The sequence below is a fragment of the Pleurodeles waltl genome, chromosome 10, assembly GCF_031143425.1.
Source record: "Pleurodeles waltl isolate 20211129_DDA chromosome 10, aPleWal1.hap1.20221129, whole genome shotgun sequence".
NCBI lineage: Eukaryota > Metazoa > Chordata > Amphibia > Caudata > Salamandridae > Pleurodeles > Pleurodeles waltl.
The window spans coordinates 1,040,934,173-1,040,954,785 of NC_090449.1; the positions used below are offsets into that span (position 1 = coordinate 1,040,934,173).

The 20,613-nt window shown below is 45.9% G+C and overlaps 1 protein-coding gene across 1 annotated transcript in view; it reads left to right on the plus strand.

Annotated features, from left to right (window-relative positions):
* Positions 1–20,613, plus strand: part of NEK10 (NIMA related kinase 10) — a 681,202-nt gene that overhangs the window by 195,933 nt on the left and 464,656 nt on the right. Inside the window, exons 16-19 of the mRNA XM_069212020.1 lie at positions 5,412–5,476; positions 12,997–13,099; positions 13,188–13,316; positions 19,029–19,166. Coding sequence (XP_069068121.1) covers positions 5,412–5,476; positions 12,997–13,099; positions 13,188–13,316; positions 19,029–19,166 — 435 coding nt within the window. The remainder of the gene's footprint in view (positions 1–5,411; positions 5,477–12,996; positions 13,100–13,187; positions 13,317–19,028; positions 19,167–20,613) is intronic.

Here is a 20,613-nt window from a genome sequence, read left to right on the forward strand (position 1 = left end):
CCACATGATTGTGTTTTCATATATAAAAACATAAACACAGTTTAGTGTGAAATGTCATTAAGATACAGCAAAAACTGAAAGGAGGTGGATAATGCCTACAACACAAGAACTCAAGTGTCATTGACCATCAGATTCAGTTGATCAATCTAAAGTGAGTCAAAATGTTTCACACATTCACATTGTCTGCCAGAGAGAACTAGAACCCTGGACCTATTGCGGCCTGTATCATGAGGTCTACCTTCATCAGGGTTTTGCTTAATGCAACATTTTCTCTAAGGCTGTGAACGTCACTTGCCTCTAGACTGAACATCTTGAATTCTTGACTGGGTAAGTCCTGTGAGTGCATCTAACCGCGTGATGACCCAAAACAGTAAAGTTTAGACAATGTCAATAATGTATGTAATGGCCAGCTGTTGATGGATAATATATGAAAATATCGAGAGTTTGACTATGAATAACTCTGTCAGAACCCCTTTTAGTGGTGTACGGGTCATGCAGAGGTTACTGGGCCCAATCGTGGTGGTTGAGGCTTTTTCTTTTTACCCCTAATGTCCTGGGGCCTGACCTACTATGGATCCTACTCACCTGGGCCAAGTACCCCTTCTTGACTTGACTCTCTGTGATAGCTGTGGTCGAGCAGTCAAGGCTTCCTCAGAAGTTGGTCGGGGCATGTAGATACAGGTCAGTGAACACAACTCATAACTCAAAGTGCAAACAGTACGAACAATAAATCAATGTCCAAACAATAAATCAATGTCCAGCCAAATACTTGCTTTTATAAGAAAAAGTAATATTTTAATTTTAACTCTACACATGCAAAGAGATGTGACATTCAAATGCAACAACACAATCCTCCTTGAGGTCGGCACTCTAGTAGTTGTTAGGCGAATCTCTGTCCCATCCACCTTCATTTAACGTGTTAGGAGTTATTCCCAATTCACTGGTCAGTGCTTTCCTTTCGTCCATATGTCTTCACCATGCATGACTGGGCTTCCCAAAATGCAACCAAGGGTCCTCCATATGACATACCATTCCAGGCACACTTACTTAGTGCTCACAGCACACTTCCTGTCCAGCACTTGTACCTCCATGCAAGGTACCGTTACATGTACACATGCATTCAGTACACACCCTCCGTCTGTGCGCACTGTTTAGCAGTGAAGCTTTTCTTTCTTTAACCAGGGTGTGTGATTTACAAACATTCACACTGCCAGCACACACACACTCCACATGCTTGCTACAGAACACTTTACCTTTCATGTATTGTACTTCACACGAATAGAGATACTCCCAGCACATGCTCTCATTGTGCACACACTGCACAGCACTGCGTCTCATTTCATGTATTCCTCATAGGCATACATGTACTCAGCACATGCACCAACCTCACATGTACTACACAGCACTGCTCTATCCATGTACTGTACCCTTCCCAGGCACACATACAACCAGCAGAGAGGCACTACTCCTCGCTATGCAGCACTTCACATCTACCTGATGTAGGCCAAGGGTGAGTGAAGACACAGCCGGGGAAGTTTTAAAAAGGTGAGTGAGCCTGTAGGACTCACTCTTAGTGACACAGGGCAAGAAGGGTTAGTACTACTGATCACTACACAGTATACTGCCACCACCACGCTTATGCTGTGTAACTCTTGGTATAGGCGGTTGCCTTCCATTACTGAGGGTAGTGCTTTGGGTGCCCCTTCTTGCCCCAAAAGACTGGAAGCCGTGAGACGTGCCTATACCATGGTGCACGGCCATTACTGCACTCAGGGTGGCTCACAAATTGAAAGTCTGTCAGCACAAAAGAAAGCTCACTGAAGCAGAATGGCTCAGAATCTTCACCCTAATAAAGGAGAAAAACGACTTGCGCCTATGGCAGCACCTCAACCATCTAGGTAATCTGGGACCGACCTCTCAAGGTAAATGGTATGGCGGAAATTCCTCTTCCTCATTTATAAAAAGGACTAGCGCTCAAATCCAGCTAGCTATCGACTGATAGTACTCTTGGATGGAGAAGCCAAGGTATTTCCACCCATTCTTTTGAAGGACTTAAAATCTTAGGTAAAAGAAAAACACATTCTTCCATTATTTCAATCGGGCTTTAGGCCGGAGTGTTCTATACCAGACATTATCATGGCACTGGCATGCCTAGCCACCCAGGCTGTCAAGAATAAGAGTCCCCTTTGTTTTGTTGTTTCGTGGACTACAGCACAGCCTTTGACAGGTTGGATTGTGGCAGACTTTGGGAGAAGCTACCAGCATGAGGAATCCCATCCCAGCATCTCAACGCAATTATGGGGGTCATTATGACCCTGGCGAAAGGCGGAGAAGCGGCGGTAAGACCGCCAACAGGCTGGCGGTCTTTTCCTTGTGTATTATGACCATGGCGGTTATCGCCATGGTCATCCGCCGGTTCTCCGTTCCACCCTCTGGGCTGGAGACCAGGGTCTCCAGCCCTGCGGCCGTCACTATACCGCCGGCGGTATTTGGACCCGGCTGACCGCCATGGGTTTCATGCGGTTTGAAACCGCCATGAAAACCATGGCAGTAAGCACTATCAGTGCCAGGGAATTCCTTCCCTGGCACTGATAGGGGTCTCCCCCACCCCGACTCCCTCCCCTATCTCCCCCACCCCCCTGCCACCCCCCAAAGGTGGCAGGACTCCCCTCCCCACCCTGACCCCCAACATAACATCACTCATACACACACGAAACGCACGCAGGCACCACCAACACACATACAGGCACACACACCGACATACATGCCAACATCCACACACACAGTCAGACACGCACACCCACATTCAGACATACACGCACTCATTCCCATACACACAACACCCCTGCAAGCACACACGCACTCACACACCCCTCTACATACACACACACACACACCCCCATGCATGCACACAACACCCCCCCACCCCCCTCCCCTCACGGGCGATCGACTTCCCTGGTCCGACGATCCTCCGGGAGGGGACGGGAGCCATGGGGGCTGCTCCGCCGACACCACACCGCCAACAGAACACCACCACGCCGAATCACAGGACGTGATTCGCTGGGCGGTGTTCTGTTGGCGTGGAGGTGGAGCAACCTCCACTTCCCCGCCGCCCACCAGTATGGCTGTTGACGGCTCTCCGTCCGTAAAAGGAAGGAGAGCTGCCAACGGTCATAATAGGCCGAGCGGCAAACCGCCACCACTGGCGGTCTTCCGCACGATGGTCCCTCGGCGGTCTTGAAAAAAGACCGCCGAGGTCAAAATGACCCCCTATGTCCCTACACCAAGGGACCTGGGTTTGGGTAAAAACAAGCTCCAACACAATCACCACCAGAATACCACCCAACAATGGGCTTAAGCAGGGCTGTGTTCTGGCTCCTCTCCTATTCAATCTCTACACCGCCGACCTGGGCAGTGCCCTGGATGGAGCCAGCTTAGTTATCCGAAAGCTGGGATGGGTGCGCCTGCCAAACCTGCAGTATGCGGACAACACAGTAATCCTTGACCAAACCAAAGTTGGGCTGCAAAGGGCCTTGAATGCCTTACCGAGTTACAATCAGGTGAACAATCTGGAAGTGAACCAGAGCAAAACAAAGATTATGGTTTTTGGCACGTATCCTCATAAAAACAATCGAGCTGGCTGCTGGGCGGTCTACAGATTTCGACAACCTGCTTATAATTATCTCGGAGTCTGGTTCTCTGAAAGGGCTAGCTCCATCTGTCCACTTAAAGATCCTTAAAACTAAATCCCTCAGTGTTAATAATTTTCTGAAGCAGGTAAGTGTTCGCTCACACAGCCCTACTGCCAAGCCCATGTTAACTGTGCTAAGAGCAAGACTGATTCCAGCTCTCAACTATGGCCACCCGGCCTTCCCAGGGACTTTTGACAAGCCTCTAACTGTTGCTCAGTGCAAGGCGTACAATGACGTTCCGCTTGTTTCTCGGCACACCAGTAGAGCTAGGCTGAGGCTGGAACTGGGTTTGGGGTGTCCTGATCTTGCATGTCTGGGGGACATTATGAAGTACTATCTGAGGGTTTGGCGCACTCCCAAGACCTCACTTAAATATCACCTTAAATTTTTGAGGAACGGGGCTCCCCATGGCAAGTTTGGTTAGCAAAAGCTTGCATCTGTTTGAAGACAGATGCTGACATGTTGCAGCCCCATTAAATTACCTACTCAGTCTGGAAGCATCCAGTTAACAGGCAGGCAAAAATCATCTCTTTTGAGCGGAACACGGAAAGCCTTCGCCCCAGCACCCTGACTAAGGCCCTGGATGCTCTTACTCTATGGGGAAAGCACAGCCTTATATCTGCCAAGCTCTTTCAGCCCAGACCCGTAGCAAAATTCTTTATTTGAGACTACTCACCTTACCAATTGTGGAATTTAACCTGAGCTGGGCCTGTGGTTGAAAGACAGTTGCATGCAGGTTCTGTGATTATCTCAATGAATCATGGTACCGCCTGTTATGCTGCTGTCCTAATTTTGCTGATGCGAGACAACTCCTGCTTGCTCCTCTGTTTCGCCTCAAATGTAGAAGACACTGTAGTTAGGCCTCAGTTCTGTGCTTTACGGGATTATCCCCCAGTTCCCTTGCTAGACTAAGAAAATGTATGCACACAATCCAAAAATCACTCCTTAAACTTGCAGTCGCCAATTTTTAAGCTGATTACCATGTGTCAGAGGAGCAGTCTCCAGTTCTTTTAACCATAAGGGCCACACACTGTGCTTAGTTGTTTGGGGGCTTCTTTTTTTAGTGGGCTGTCACTAGTTTTTTTTTTTTTTAACTGCCATTTTAATGTCTCAGACGCAGACTTTTCCTTTCAGGTTTAAGATTGATTAGCCTATTAAAAGCTGCTAAGCTGCTGTCCTCTTCCTATTGTTTTTTTTTAATCAATGTGTGTCGGCTTAATCAATTACTTAGTGTCATGCTATGTTTTGTACTTGCATGTAATGATTTTAATTAATCGAACATGAATTAAATAAACTGACTTACTTCATGGTGCACATGCATGATCCGTGTTTGCCTATGACAAAAAAATCAGCATTAGAGATCCAGAAAACAGTTCAGTTGGGCACTCAGTGCAGGGGTACACTCCTTTACCTTGCAGAGGACTTTTCTGTCCCAACCAACTCTAATAAAGTTGGTTCTCTTCTATCTGCAAACAGACCAAATGAACATTTTTCTATAGCATCAGCAGTGTTGGTATCATGTTACCTATATGTATCCCTAACTAGCATCAGAAAAAGGGGAGGGGGTCGAGATGTGTTCAAAGTTTGATATCAGCCATTAATTGGGTGAGTGACATCAGCTCATATGCTAAGAACAGGTAATGAGGTGTAGATTAACATTGACCAGTGCCCCTTATACATGTGCCATGCAGGTTCTGAAGATTGTTCTTTTCTTCACAGTGTTATGCCTTCAGAGCACTGAGATTTCTCTTCAGTATGGAAAGAAACAGGGAGCTCTTCAAAAGGTATTGTGCAGTATAAAAGAAGCAATCAATTAAAACACAAAAAGACAATTTTTTGTCCCTATACATAATGTGTACTCTTACATGCTTGCATAACTTTAATTGTGGACCATGAACTCTGCACTTTTGTTATTAAATTGTGCAAGATGAGAATCCATGGGGCCTGCAAACAGTGATGAAAACCCCCAATACATTTCTCATGGAAGAGTGGCATGTTAAACTTCACAACAAGTTCAGTGTCTGTGTTTTTATCCACATGGTATTACAGTCAAGTCAATTGCAAATACACCAAAGCCCAACAATTTACCTATGACATTCGAATCATGGACCAATAGTTCAGTAACAATCAAGTTGAACAGGTAATACTAGTTACTTCCTGCTTGGATGTGAGAGTGTAGTAGTAGTGCTTTGGGCGGCCCACCATGTCGAACAAGACCGCAAGCCGTGAGACAGGCCTGTGTCATGGTGCATTCATGTATCCCATGAATTGGGATATTCATGTTCCATGCAAGCAGTTATAACACCATTTTTACATCCATTTATGCACCTGACACTCACGGCTACACCGTGCCAAGTGACCAATCAAATTAAAGGAGGTTCCTACACATCGACAAACTCACTGTCCTGCTTACAAACTGGTGTCTGTGTAGTTTATAGTGCCGCTCTAGCAGGCCACATGACAGTGATGATGAGGGATAGACCCCCACCCGCTCCAGTGCAATCCTTACCCTAGAACACAGGTTCTTCTCCAGCACTTGATTGTTTATGGAAAAGTCTCTGTTGGCACAGGGCTCTCTAGTTTGAATAAAGAAGGAACAAGAATTGAGAAAAAAGAGCACAATCAAGTGACAGTGGAAAAAAAGAATAAAAATAGTATCGATGAGACCGAGAAGACCCATGGGTACTCTGCTGCTGGTCCTTATGCACTGTCCACATGCACTCTCACAAGAGGAGAAGGCTCAGTTTATAGCATGCTCCTGCCCTCTTGCATTGGTCCTGCCCAGCAAATGGGAACTGCCCTGATTACTGTGACAGTGAGCGGATGGGGAAATGTCTTACTGTTCTCTCCTGTTCTCTCCCCCTCCTTTCTCTCTGGTCTAGCATGTGGCCTCACGGGAGTAAAGCAGAGCACTCAGCCCAGCACCTGGAGAGGAGTGGGCGTTAGGAGGAATGATGATGCATGTAAGTGAACATGCACCTGTCATTTCACTCAAGAAACAAACAGTAAAACCTTCACACATCACATGGGGAGCGCCTCTTCTGGGTCTGTGTGAAGACCTGCATCTACTTGACTCTGCCAGACTGAAAAATTACACTGTTTTGCACATTTTAACTAACTAGCCTGCAAACTGAAATACTAATTAGACTCTACCTGTTGGATAGGGCCAAATGTTCCAGTACTGCACCTTAAACCTTGCATCCTAACCACTGTTTTTCCAAAAGGTGCCACTTTGATCTTAAAGAGCACATATTCAAATGGTGAACGGCACACATCTGTGGCCAGCATGCATCTGGCGGCATGGCCTTTTTAATGTTGCTGCCATGGAGCGACTGGCCCAACAGCGCTATCCACCATAATATGTCACTAGTAGAAGTCTGGGAGAGATTACTTGATCAGCCCACTGAACAAATGCAGATCCCACCAGCCTCACTGTAAAGCCAGCTCAGTAGAGAGCACCATTATTAGTAGTTTCAGTTCATGGTGAAGCTCTTGTGGCAGTACTCATACAAGCCCCTGATAGTGTCTTATTTGTAGACCACACAGCATGCCATTGAACATGAAAAAACTATACAGTGATTGCCCAGCTGTGGCTCCAAACACACTCTGTGTTTGCCCAGAAATAGATCAAGCGCTTCTCTTAGGAAAAGTAATACTTGGCTCAGAGGTGGCCCATCAAAGTCCTCTGATTCGATTGCTCTGTAGGCCATGTCTCTGCTGTCTGCACCAATCTGTTACATTAGGAGCCAGTAAGGGGCTGACTAATGTTAACAACACCATGTTCTCCACAAATTCCCCACCTCCAGAACCGTAAAGCTAAAAATGGATACAAGGAGTCCATAATAAATGAAGAATTCCTCAACAGAGAGAAGACTAAAATGTTAGGCTGTTTGTTACATATATGGACGGGCAGTCATCTAATTCAATGGGTACTTGGAGATGACATTAAACACCATCTTGTTCAGCCATCTTCAGTTTCCATGTAAGCCTGTGGTGTTCTTACAAGATGCCAAAGCATGCACAACCTCCTTAACCCTCTAACCCTCTAGTGTCATGGGAATATTAGTGCTGAATAGAACCAAATATATCCTCCTTGTGATTGTCAAAAAAGAAATGTATACCTACTTTTGTGGTTGATTTATATTTTCTGTCAGTCTGTAAAGTGCTGCCAGATGTGTACGGGATTCAGCCCAGGATTAATTTTATGACTGCAATATATTTGCTTGCCTTACTTGATGTGAATTTGAAATGAAAGACTCTATCAAGCTTGAGAAAGCCCCAGGTTGACTACCATGTAAAGGGTGAAACACATGTTGGCTGTCTCCTTCAAATGAATTAAAGGATTTAATAATTATTCTGACCACGACTGTGGAGTCAATGACTATGAAGATCTAAAGAACTCTTTATTTTGGGTGTTCCCACCGACTTTTTCTCTACCATATGAATAACTTTGGGGAATAAGTAGTCCAAAACCTCACTTGGTGTCATACCACCCACACCAAAAATGGGTAATGTGCGACATTAGGGTAGCGTTTGGACCTTTGGAGTTTTCTCGCCATATTTTCTGTCAGTGGCTGCAGGTGTGCTCTTTAGGGGTTTGCAGAACCCAACATGATCTTTGAGTTAAATATGGTAAGCTGGATTTTCACAGTATTACCCTTTCTACTGAAAACAATGTGCCTAAAAAACACTTAAGGTTAGGTTGTTGGGGGAGAGATTGTTATTGGCCAGAGCTGTAGACTGTTTCTCTGATGTTCTGGGTCACCTGTGTTGTAAAGCACATGATAAACTAAGCACATTTATTTTAAAACAGAAAGCTCTTGTTTGAACAAACTTGACATGTGGTCTCAAGGTTTAATTTTTAATGATAAGTCGAATTTTGCTTCAGCTGAAGTTCAATTAATAGTTTACTTGCGAAGGTCTGTGTACACTGTTTCCATGTTCCCAACAGGAACTAAAGCCACCTCAGAACCAAGAGGTTCCATTGCTTGTAGGGGCACAGTGAGAAATGTTTTTCAAAGCATAGAGAAAGTGGTTATGTGTTATTGCCACCAAGTAACAGGTGCACATAAGCAAGAAAATCTTTCACAAGACTAACAATCAGTATTTATATCATGTTGCAGCACCGTGACAGCCACACTCTAAGTAGTTGACAATGCCCTCTTCCTCAGTGATAGAAATGGCCCCTGATCCCTGATCACGTCTGACCTGTCTGCAGTCTTCATCACAGTTGATGACCCACCTTTGATCAACACCTTTAAAACATGCATGACATTTTCAGACATTATCTTGAAATGGTTCACATCTGCCAAACTAACTGGCACGAGCCTGTCAAATATGTCTCACAAGATGTAAGACACTCCTTGTATCATGAATGGGGCTTAAGGTCTCCATCCTGTCTACTATCATATTTAACCTCTACATAGAACCCCCGAGATTTGATCTTCTAGAAAGTGGCATCTAGATCCTTAAATATGCGGATGATACCCAACTCTTGCCTCTTAGGCACTGATGTTTCTCCACCTCTGGAATTTTAAAGGCCACATAGGGAGAAATTGAGACACCCACATGAGACAGCCCCTCCACCCACCCTCCTCACTCTTCTCCCTCCCGCCGAGACAGATGATAGATACTGGCACGCCTTCTGAGACACCAACAGGCCAGATAAATATTCAAAGAGGCTAAGAAATGAAGAGCCCCCTTTGTTTACAACAATCACAAGATCTTTCTCACGAGAGACTTCTAGCAAGAAACAAACCTGAAAAGGAATACATTCTCAGCCTTATGTCCACAACCAAAGAAATCTGTTATTCAGTGAGGCTTGCTGGTGCCAGCAACAAGAATACCTGTCATCCCTACAACAAGATAAATGAGAACTCAACCCACAGAACCCAGTGGGGGAAAGGGTCAGACTAGACTTTGGGCTGCCAAAGAACGGCTACGGGAAAGCGAGAATCCTAAGCATAATGCCAGAAAGCAATTAAAATCTCAACACAAGCCATGACCTTCAGATGATAGTCAGGCCATTTTTTAACAATCTAGGACCTATGCCCCATTATACTCTTATTAATGAGCAATGTTGTACTTGCACAACCCAGATAACCTTGTGCTTTACCCTCAGCAAAGTGTGATAAACCTTCATAACTAGCATTTCTGCGTCTGACCTATGGAGGGAGTATACTTCCACCTCCCCAAATAGGTTGTGGAACTAAATAATCCCAGGGGGTCTACAACCCTAATTAAGTGTACCAATATGCAGGCCTTCTATCCCTGGACAGTGAATGCTCCCAAGAATAGAGAGATCACACACCTGGCACCCCAGCCAAAGACACCAGATGCCTTCAAAAGATAACATCCCATTGCGTCCAGCAGCAAAGACTGTGGAATGCTTTTCACACACCTTCCATTACCACCTGCACATTGTATCTGGAGTATAAATTATTATGAAGAGAAAGACAATACCTGTAGTACACCGGGATCCTGCTAATCAGGACCCCAGGGTCTGTGCTCTCTCCTATAAATTTGTTACATGGAAACTTTTACACCCCACAATTGGCATACTGGTGCACCCATGTAAGTCCCTAGTATATGGTAGTTATGTACTCAGGGCATTGGTACACAAGGGGTCTCCCATGGGCTGCAGCATGTATTATGTCAGCCGTAGAAGCCCATGTAAACTGTGTCTGCAGGCCTGCCATTGCAGCCTGCGTGAAATGGTGCATGCACCTTTCACTTTAGATGTAAGGTTTGCCTTATATCACGATCACTGCACTTGGACACCATAAGTCACCCAAGAGGTAGGCCCTTCAGCCTAAGGGCAAGGTGCCTAGTCTTGAGTGTGAGGGCACCCCTGCATGAACAAAGGTGCCCCCTATAAATCCCAGTCCCCACTCCCTGGGCTTTGTAAGTGCATGGAAGCCATTTTAAGGTATGTAACACAAGTCTGGTTTGGTCAACACGAGTAGTCCAACTACATAATGGCTTCTCTGAACCTTGACAAGGTTTGGTATCAAACTTGTTGGAATCATGCAGCTACACCGATTCCAGTGTTAGTTGCATGATACCATGTATTCTGGGGGTTTCTTAGAGGATACCCCAGATCTGCCTGTACAGCCTTGCAGGGTCTGCATGCCAGCCTGTGCTGCTGCCGACACCAGACACTGTTCTGCCCTCCTGCTGCTGAGCATAACTTGAGCAGAACAAAGGGTTCCCTGTAGGAGAGAGGTGTGATCTCCTCTCCTTTAGAACTAGGTGTCTCTGGGCTGGGATGGGATAGCCTGTCAGGGCCACCAGACTGTTTTGAAGGGCACATTTGGTGCCCTCCTTGCATAGACCAGTTTTCACCAGTGCAGGAACCCCCAGTCCCGCTCTGGTGCGAAACTAAACAAAGGACATAGGAGTCACCACCCTCCTGTCCAGCTCCTCCCCTAGGGAGGTGCACAGAGCTCTGCCAGGTGGCGCCTTGATTCTGCCATCTTGGAAATAAGATGCGCAGAGGCCCCTGGGAGCATCTGACTGGTTAGGTCAGGTGGATGATGTCCCTGACCCCCTCTGATAGGTGGGTCACTGCAGATAGGGTCCAACCCCCTTTGAGGGTTACTTAAGGGCTCCCCTGAGGGTGGGTCCCCAGATTAGTTGAGCAAGATCTACAAGGAACTCCATGCAAGACATTGTCTGCTCCTGGCCTCTGGAACCGCTGCTGGTCTGCCTTAGGAACTGAAACAAGACTGTATCCAGTTGGGAGGGCTCCCACTGCAACATTGTTTCTCTCCTGCAAGATTTCTGCAATATCTATGGCTGTGCATCCTCCAGGGTTACAAGGAGTCTGCAACAAGAAGAAAGAATCTCCCTAGGAGTGAAGGAGTCACGCCCCTGCATCTGCAGGCACCTTAAGACGACAACGACCAGCTGGTGGATCCTGCCCCTCGGTTAATGATCCCTGCTGCCACCAGCCTTACCATGACGGGTTCCCCCGCCAGGGAAAGGCTGGTAGAAGGGGTGCTCTGGAGCCCCCCAGGGGTCCCTGCACTGCCCATGCACTTTGTATGAGCAGTGTAGGGGCCCCTGTGCAGTGCCCCATCGTGCAGGTCACTGCCCGATTTACGGGCAGTGATCTGCGCGACGGCACCCACAGCACCCACCGCACAGAGGCATTGACGGCGGCTCCATGTGGAGCTGCCGGCAATGTCCCGGCCATGCATTCTGCTGGGCCGGCGGCCGGGAACACTGTTTCCGCCCACCAGCCCAGCCGAATGTACATTATACGGCCGGCAGGGTCCCAGGGGGGCTGGCGGTCAGTTAAATGACTGCTGTGTTCATAATGAGGGCCTTGGACTGGCATGGAAGTCAGGTATGTCTTTGCCAAGCTCTCAGTGCAGGAGAGTACAATAGCTGGAGGCTCCATACATGAACCAAATTCTAGAATACCCTTCGAATCAGGCACATGCAAACAAGTAGTAGTAAATGACTAGAACATGACTATTGAACCTGTTTTAGAGAGATCTGATCAAACTGATGTGACCAAAACAAACAGTCAGGGCCTGGTATTAGATCTAATTTGTGATCATGGCCTAATTGACATGGGGAGACTCCTGCACCTATGGTGGATAGACTACATGTTCATCTCCTGCATCTACGCCACATGTGCACACTTGGGGGGCAATTTATAGTTTGGCGGACAAACGTTTTGTAGTCAAGGCAATGGAGTAACTTACTCTGTTGTCTTAACTGCACCTCCACCCACCAAATTATGAAATGACCGATAAGCCAGCCGTCATTTCTTAAAGCACTGCAAGGAATCGCCTTTACAGCTGCTCTTGTCAATGCTTTTTACAGTCTGATCCAAGGCGTCATCAAGCATGGCTGTGCCATACGGCAATCTGTTTTCATTGTCAAAAAGGAAATCCAGAGGTAGGAAAATAAAAAAGACAGTAGTCCCGTCAGCATGAGAGTCACTTCCATGGCGAGGGTAACATTTTGTAGTTTTCACTCCCCTTTATTGGCAGGGTTTTTTTCTGGTAGCAAGGAGCGTGGGTATGTGTTTGTTGCAAATATAGCTATCTGGATGGAACTTTGCATAGTAAATATTTAAGTTACAAATACATTGAAGTCGATAAATTGAAGGGCATACAGCTTTTAAAGACTTATTTCTTGTAGCACAGCCTTGATTTCCTGCTGTTTAATAACATGTGCTTTCTGAGGTACCAGTAAAGTTATAACTTAAACAGTATATTTCAACTCTTTAATGTAACATCAGTTCTCCACTCACCATAATATAGAAGTTATTTTTCCAATTTGTTTTCAGATTGTTTCCTGCTGACCTGTTTGAGATATTCATAGACATTGGCCATTATGTGCGTGAAATCAGATCTTATGAAGAGTTGGTATCTAAGTTTAATTCACTACCAGTAAGTGCAGTGCTTTCTACATTTTAATTATATTTAGATATATCCTGTTTTACACACAAATTAAAGTCTGGCTCTCTTTTAAACCCAGGAAGATGAACTAAAACAAATTTCGGAAAATATCGAGAGCATCAATCAGAATAAAGCACCAACTAAGTTTATTAGCAACTATGCCATCCTAGACCATCTTGGCAGTGGAGCATTTGGAAGTGTTTACAAGGTAAGGATTTTCCATATTTGGTTGACTACAGTTGATCCTCCCCCCTCTACATGCTGCCATTTGTCTGCGGAGGGATGTGGCAAGGATTTAACTACAGGTAAAGCTGCCCAATTGAAATGGGATGGAGGGGGATGACCTCCACAAGTGCTCCTAGGAACCAACAGGTATGCAGGATATATATGCACAGTTCCCATCGAAGTGTTCTAAAGTTTAATTGATATTGAAGAATACAACGCTAATTCCACTTAGTAATTACTTGTTTGAGGTAGGGCTGCAGTTTAGTGTTTGGTAACTCTTTACGGTTTTTACTGCTACCCAAATCAATAACCAGTGTATCAGCATTAGGCGAATGAAAGACTGAATAAGCCTTTCCATAATTCAAACCCATGGACTATTGTTTGCACATAGTGATCTCAGTAGCTTGTGCAGACATCATTGGGCCTTCTTCCAGCTTAATGAAAATTAATTTAGTTTAAGGTGCAGAATCTGGTTGATGTGATCACTTATACCATCAGTAGGGATTAACCAGTTCTAACTTCTTTACCTTTTGACCAAAGTAGCCCGTAATGCAGATGTCTTCAACCAGAGAAAGGGTACAGTGTTCACAGCAGATCTACTGGGCCGAGTAGTTACTTATCTATGAGCATTATTCTAACCTAAAACATAATCCCTGATCATGGTCATTCCACCTCCCTCTCTCTTTAAACAGTCCCTCCCCCTCTAAACAGCCCACAGATGAGTCAGTACCCTGGTCATCTAATTCTACAGCCAATCAACAGCATCAGCTAAAGCTCTATGGTGGTTGCTTGCCAAGTACCCTTTGAGTTGAAACAACTATGCAAGACCAGGGCAAAACAGGCAAAGAAGACTCTAATGTGATCCTAGTGGTTCCCAAAATACCAAGGCTTTGGTGGGTGTTAAAGAGATTATAATACAGCTGCACCCCCGGCTGCTCTTGAGTCCTGCACTGGGTGTCACCTGCAGTTCCTTTGGAGCCTTCACTTAAACAGTCATAGGCAAAGGACACGGGCTTTCCTCTCCTTACCTTAAAGTATTTTCCTCTTTTAATTTTACCCTAATTACCTGAAAGCTGCCTTGTTGTCCTGGACCATCTCTCAAATTGTTAATCACATGCCTCCAATTGGTTTTAAAGACGGATAAGCAAGTCATTGCTCCAAGTTTATCATTGTCTGTTAACAAATATTCCCATATCTGCCCATCAAACTTTCCTGTATTTCTTTATTGTATATATCCAAAAGTAGGAAGCTGGCTCTCTATATAGTACACTAAAATGAAGTGCACTGTGCAGAGAGGCCAGTAGGTCCCCAATTGGTATTGCAGAGGCAAAGGTAGATAGGACTAATGCTCTGTTTGTGGTAGTGTGGACGAGCAGTAGGCTTATCAGAGGGTAGTGCTAAGAATTTGTTGTACTCATAGAGGCAATAAATGAGACACAAACTCAAAGAATAAATCCAAGTCCAATTTAGAAAAATAACATTCCTTTTTATATATGTTTCAAATCCAAGAACTTCGTAATCGGGGAAGTAGATTTACAAGCACAATACTTTGCAGTTTCAAAAACCAACACAGTGCAATTTTTCAGTTCAGCAGTGTTAACTCATGGGAGGAAAACAAAAATGCAGTTTTGCAGGTAAGTACCCGACTTACAAATTGAGCCTTCCCGGTTTAAGGTCAACACCAGACAATGTTCAAATCAGTACCAAGAGTGCACCCACAGCGGCACATGGGCAGCGGGGTACAGAGGTCATGTTCTGAGTCGGATGCCCAGTGTTAACCAATGGGGACTAGGGGTGACTGAACATGCGCTGGCCAGGAGTGAGTAAAGCAGTGTCTGGGGTCGGTCTCCTGGGGTTGAGGTAAACACGACAGGGGGTGCACAAGGCAGCATCAAACTTACACCCTCAGCGGCACAGGGGCAGCTGGGTGCAGAGTGCCGACACAGCATCAGGCGTCCAATGTTAAACAATGGAAACTAGGGGTAACCGGAGATGCGCTGTTCACAGGTGAGTAAAGTGGTGTCTGGGGTCAGTCTCCTGGGGTGGAGGCAAGCGCAGAGGGGGGGGCACAAGTCAGTACCAAACTTACGCCCTCAGCAGCACAGGGGGGGGCCCGGTACAGAGTGCTAACACAGCGTCAAGGGCCCAATGCAAATCAATGGGTGAGATCAGTTTTGGAAAAAGGCTGCAGGCTTGGGCCAGGAGGCTGAACGAAGGAAACCCACAGCTGCCCAGGTAAGTTGTGATGCTAGAGGAGGTAGGGACACTGACGGTCCAGCTCCCCAAGGCCCAGGGGCTCTGGGTGCAGGGGTGTACATTGGTGTCAAGAACAGCTTACCAGGCAGGTCGTGGTCAGGGTGAGCCTTTGGTTTGAGGCTGCAGGCTTTGAGGCAGAGTCCGGCAACAGTCATCCCACGGTGGACTTAGACTCAGAATTGTTGGGGAACCTTCATGGGACTGGTGGGATACTTGGAGCCGGGCCGTGGGCGTCACCTGCAGAGGTGGGTCCAGAGGAGGTCTCACGGTTCCTCAGGGCAGAGTTCTTTTCTTTTAAAGATGGTTTCTTCATGAACAGGTCAGTTGTTCTCTGGAGATCTTGGTCTTTGTCGAAGGCAGGCAGCCCTCCCAAAGCTTTGGAGGTCGCTGGGCTGCAGGACATGTGGTCTTTTGTTGAGGATCATCGAGGGCTGCAGACAGGCCGGAAGGGGTGGGGCCAAGTCAGTTGGTGTCCGCAGTCTTCTCTGCTGATGCAAGTCTGTAGTATCTGGCTTTTTTTAGGTCATCAGGAATTTGAGTTCTGGGGTTCAGGGGTGGCACCTAAAAAGGACGTTACAAGGAGTGCCAGGTGGTAGCCAATGGGCTACTCACTAGGCCTGGGCGGAGTTCGTGGAGTTCCACTCTGCGGAATTCCTCAGCGCTGATTAAAAACCCAGAGGAATTCCAAAGAGGTGGAGTTCTGTGACCTGTCCTGAATGCGCAATCTCCGAAACGCTAAGCAGGGTCGAGCGCATTCAGGAGAGGGCCGTAGGCACTGCACACAGGACAGGCCGGCACACAAGAGGCTAGAAGAGGCAGTTCACACTGCCTATAGGAATTCAGACCAGTGTGCACATAAATAAGAGACAAGGACTTACTTGGGTCCTCCTGAGGGCCCTCTCCTCATCGTTCTCCGCAGCGGCCTGGGTCTCTGCCTCCCTCTACCCCTGCTCCCGGGCTGCTGGCAGAGGAAGACTGGCCTGGATTCATCGCCGGTGAGCACTGCAGCTCAGTTATATGCCACACAGAGCAAGTGCAGACTGTCTGTGCTTGCGCTCTGTAGCCCATAACTGGGCTACAGTGTGTACAGGGTGAGCTCCGCTCTGCTGGTGGGGCTAGCGGAGTTTTTGGATGAACTCTGCGCTCCAAGCGGAGAGCGAAGTACCAAAAACTCCGTTAGCTCCACCAGCAGAGCGGAGCTCCTCACCCACCCCTTCTACCCTACTACTCACCTTTAGGGTGAATACATCATTTTTCTGACCACTTCCGTTGGGAAGTGGGTATAGCCCTAACCGTCGTGGCCTAAATTCCTTCCAAACAAGATGGAGGAATTTAAAAAGGTAGTGTCCACCTTAGGGGTGGGACTGACATGAAGTAGGCACACCTCCTAATCTGCTTTATTTTCCCGTCAGTCCTGCTACCAAAAGTGGGGTCAGGAACAGGAGGGTTGGCCTTCTCTACCATTTGGAGAGGCCTGGGTCGTATTACAATGGCACCAAGGCCTTCGAAGCTCCCCGCCCTTGAATGTCCATCCTGCCTGGACGAGGGGTTAGCACCTCTGCCCGAGCAGGCTTTTGTTCTGAGCCTTCTAGAGTGTTGGCTTTCACCTTAGGGGGCCAGAACTCTGTCTAAGGTGGCTGCACTAGTTTTGACCAGTCAGTGGGCACACTAGGAGTTGGTAGGTTGTACGGGGCACCTCTAAGGTGCCCTCTATGTGCAGTTTTTAATAAATCCATCACTGGGGTCAGTGAGGGTTTATTATTCTGAAATGTCTGATATCAAACATCCCAGGATTCAGAGAAGCAATCATGTAGGTGGGGAACTCGTAATGACCAGTGCCCAGCACCTGCATTGAAAATAGCTTCTCTGGACACTTACTATGTCAGAGAATTGACAAAGAATTAACAGGGGCATATCAGCTCCTGCAGATGTGCTCTCACATGTAATATAATGCACCCTGCCTTAGGACTGTAAGGCCCGCTAGAGGGGTGACTTACATATATATTCTATGCAGTGTGAGGGGACTTGGCACACAGTTTTCAATTTAGTTCTGCACCAAGACACGCAGCCGGCGGAAGCAGCACTGTCTGCACTTAGTGAGAGGGTCCCTGAGGGTGGCACAATTTGTGCTGCATCCCTTAGGGGCCTTCCTTTAGTACCCCATGTCCTAGGTACCAGGGGTACTATTTATTAGGGACTTACAGTGGTATCCAAAGGGTTTGCCAATTGTGCAAAACAACTGTGCAGGTTTGGGGAAAGAGATCTGGCACTGGTGACCTGGTTAGCAGGGACCCAGTGCACTAACAGTCGAAATCACACCAGAATCCAGGCAGAAAGTGGGAGGGGGACCATGTCAATAAAGGCACTTCCCTACACCACTGGACCCTTTAACTAGCATTATCACCTATCTTTCTTAGGATGCTCACATCTTTTTTGTGGTGGACAACTGCTATGGTTGTGAACATTTGTGAATTTTGTAATTATGAACGTCATAGATGTAGAATAAATTCTACAGGACCTTGAATTCCATGTCAGTATCTATCACCCACACACTAGGTGGGTGCAAAAACAATATGTGTGGAAGAACAGGATTAGTATCATAACACTGAGTAAATAACTTTTATATTGTGATATTGGGGGGGGTGTTATGCATACATGTTTGTAAGCAATATGTAATAAAGAGTCTATTTCTGAGGTGTAAGACCTTCTGTTCTATGATCTTTATAAAGACTGGGATCCGCGTTAAAGCTGTGGAGCCACAGGATGTTTTCACCTAACCTTCTTCGTAAGTGCGGTAGTGGATATGCATGCTAGAAACATTTTTAAAGGGACTCAAGGGTACCACGATCAATAGAGATTGATGTTCTAGTTACAAAATGTTTATTGCCACCAATGAGGATGCCGCTTGGGTCATGGGGGCATGTGGAGATATATCATAGCACCATTGCAACACCCGGATAGTAAATCAGGCCATTTGGGCCATTCAGAACCTACCTTTGTCTTTTTCTTCCGGGACACTGGACAGAAATGCAGCCTTAGGGTGAATGTTTTTGTGTTGTGCTATCTCTGTCCTTTACGGAAGTGGCCTCTTGGCTGTCCTCTCTTCGGTGGGTGGATGGTGTACAGCGCCAGACATATTAACAGCGGCTTACCCTTGCTTTAGGCATGCCCCTTGAAAGCGCAGTCGTGCCCTGTGCTGACCCTGAGTGATGTGCTCCTTCCAGTAGATCACATCCACCCAGCACTGTTAAATGGGTGGTAAGAACCACTTGAGCAGCAGCCACAGGTACCATCCAGGAGCACCATACAGTCTTTGTCCTATGTACTGGAGTATGAGAAATTCTGTGGATTTGTGGCCTTATCTCTATATTCACATGTCCTGGAAAGCCTTTGCAAACACTGAATATCTTTATCTAATATCCCTTATCTTTTTCTCCAGGTTAGGAAACGTAGTGGCCAAAATCTCTTAGCAATGAAAGAGATCAACTTGCACAACCCGGCATTTGGAAAAGACAAAAAGGATCGGGACAACAGCGTGGAGAACATTGTCTCAGAGTTAACCATCATTAGGGAGCAGGTGAGTCTGCTGCTAAAAGTGAAATGTCAAACAGTCCAACTGATTCAAATCTACTCTAGCCAAACCTCATAGGAAGGGTCTCACCACACATGGCCACTGCAAGGGAATCATTGGGGCAAGGAGTAACACTTCCGGCACAAAGCACAACACCAAACAAAAATAATACAAAAGAAAATTGGCCATAAAACTTTAGACATTGAATGCATCCATGTACAGTACACTGTAGAAGAAGTGTTACAAAATGAAATAAATTACATTTGTGAAAAAAAATTAACATAAAAATAGTTTTGTCACTGCATACGTTACAGATATCTATGGAAATCACATTTTAACTACACAACATAACCAATACACATGTATAGAAAATTACAAATATACATTGTTAATGAATTATATTAAAAAAATAGTATGACCAATCTCACATCTAATACTTTGCTACACCCTACCAAAGACACATCATAACACATTGCATGTCCAAAGCACACACACACTCACTCACACACAAGAACACGTCACACAACCTGTGGCGTGGACTCTTTTTATGGGCTTCCAGTAGCAATGTTTTCAGGTGTATATTATTTTCCTGCATGTTCCTTATTTCTTTTTAACATAGTCCTGAATAACACAGGCTGAAATGACCAACTACACTACGTAGCACTATCTTAGGTGGCTTTATGCATAGAGTATGCCCATAAGGTTATCAGTAGTAACTTTGATCATAATTTAAGCTGTATATGCCTACACCCCCTCATTTGAGGGTTGGGGACGCGTACTCCTACTACAAGGTGTAAATCTCAGCCTGCAGCTGCTGAATTGCTGTTAGGTGGAAATTTAGCCTAGACATAGTACATAATCTGTAGAAGCAGAAATGGCTGCCTACAGATTTACCTTTGTGAATTGGGCCCTCAATATTTGAATACTTTTGGTCCTGTCCTTCACTATCGGTCTATATGTCAAACCATAAAACAGGTTCTCCAAATTTGTCTTTACAGACAAGTTGATGTGTGATTGAGATGGATGGGGTTAGCCTGGGATGAACAACATAATTATTTTTGGAAGTCCATTCTTAAATATATCCATTAATTCTGGAATTGTTGTGACATATTATTGGATATGTTTTCCAAACCTTGTAAGATGTATAGCCAGGATTTAAAAGCCATACTTCCTAAACAACGTGCCTGTCTCTACCAAATCCCAGATGAATCTACCTCTTTGCATCAAGCATAACAAGTGGTCACTAAGGTGGGGTTGCCACATGTGGTCTGGGATTGCCCTATCGTACAAGTACTCTTGGATAAAGTGGTGAGAGCTCTGCATAAAGCAAGAGGTACACTGCCCGAGAAAAATTATAAGGGATACTTGGTTATTTTCCAGAACGAAAAGGTAATAAAATGAGACTTAAGTTTGTGGCTCTGGAAAGTGAAAACTAGCAAAGCGTAGAATGGTA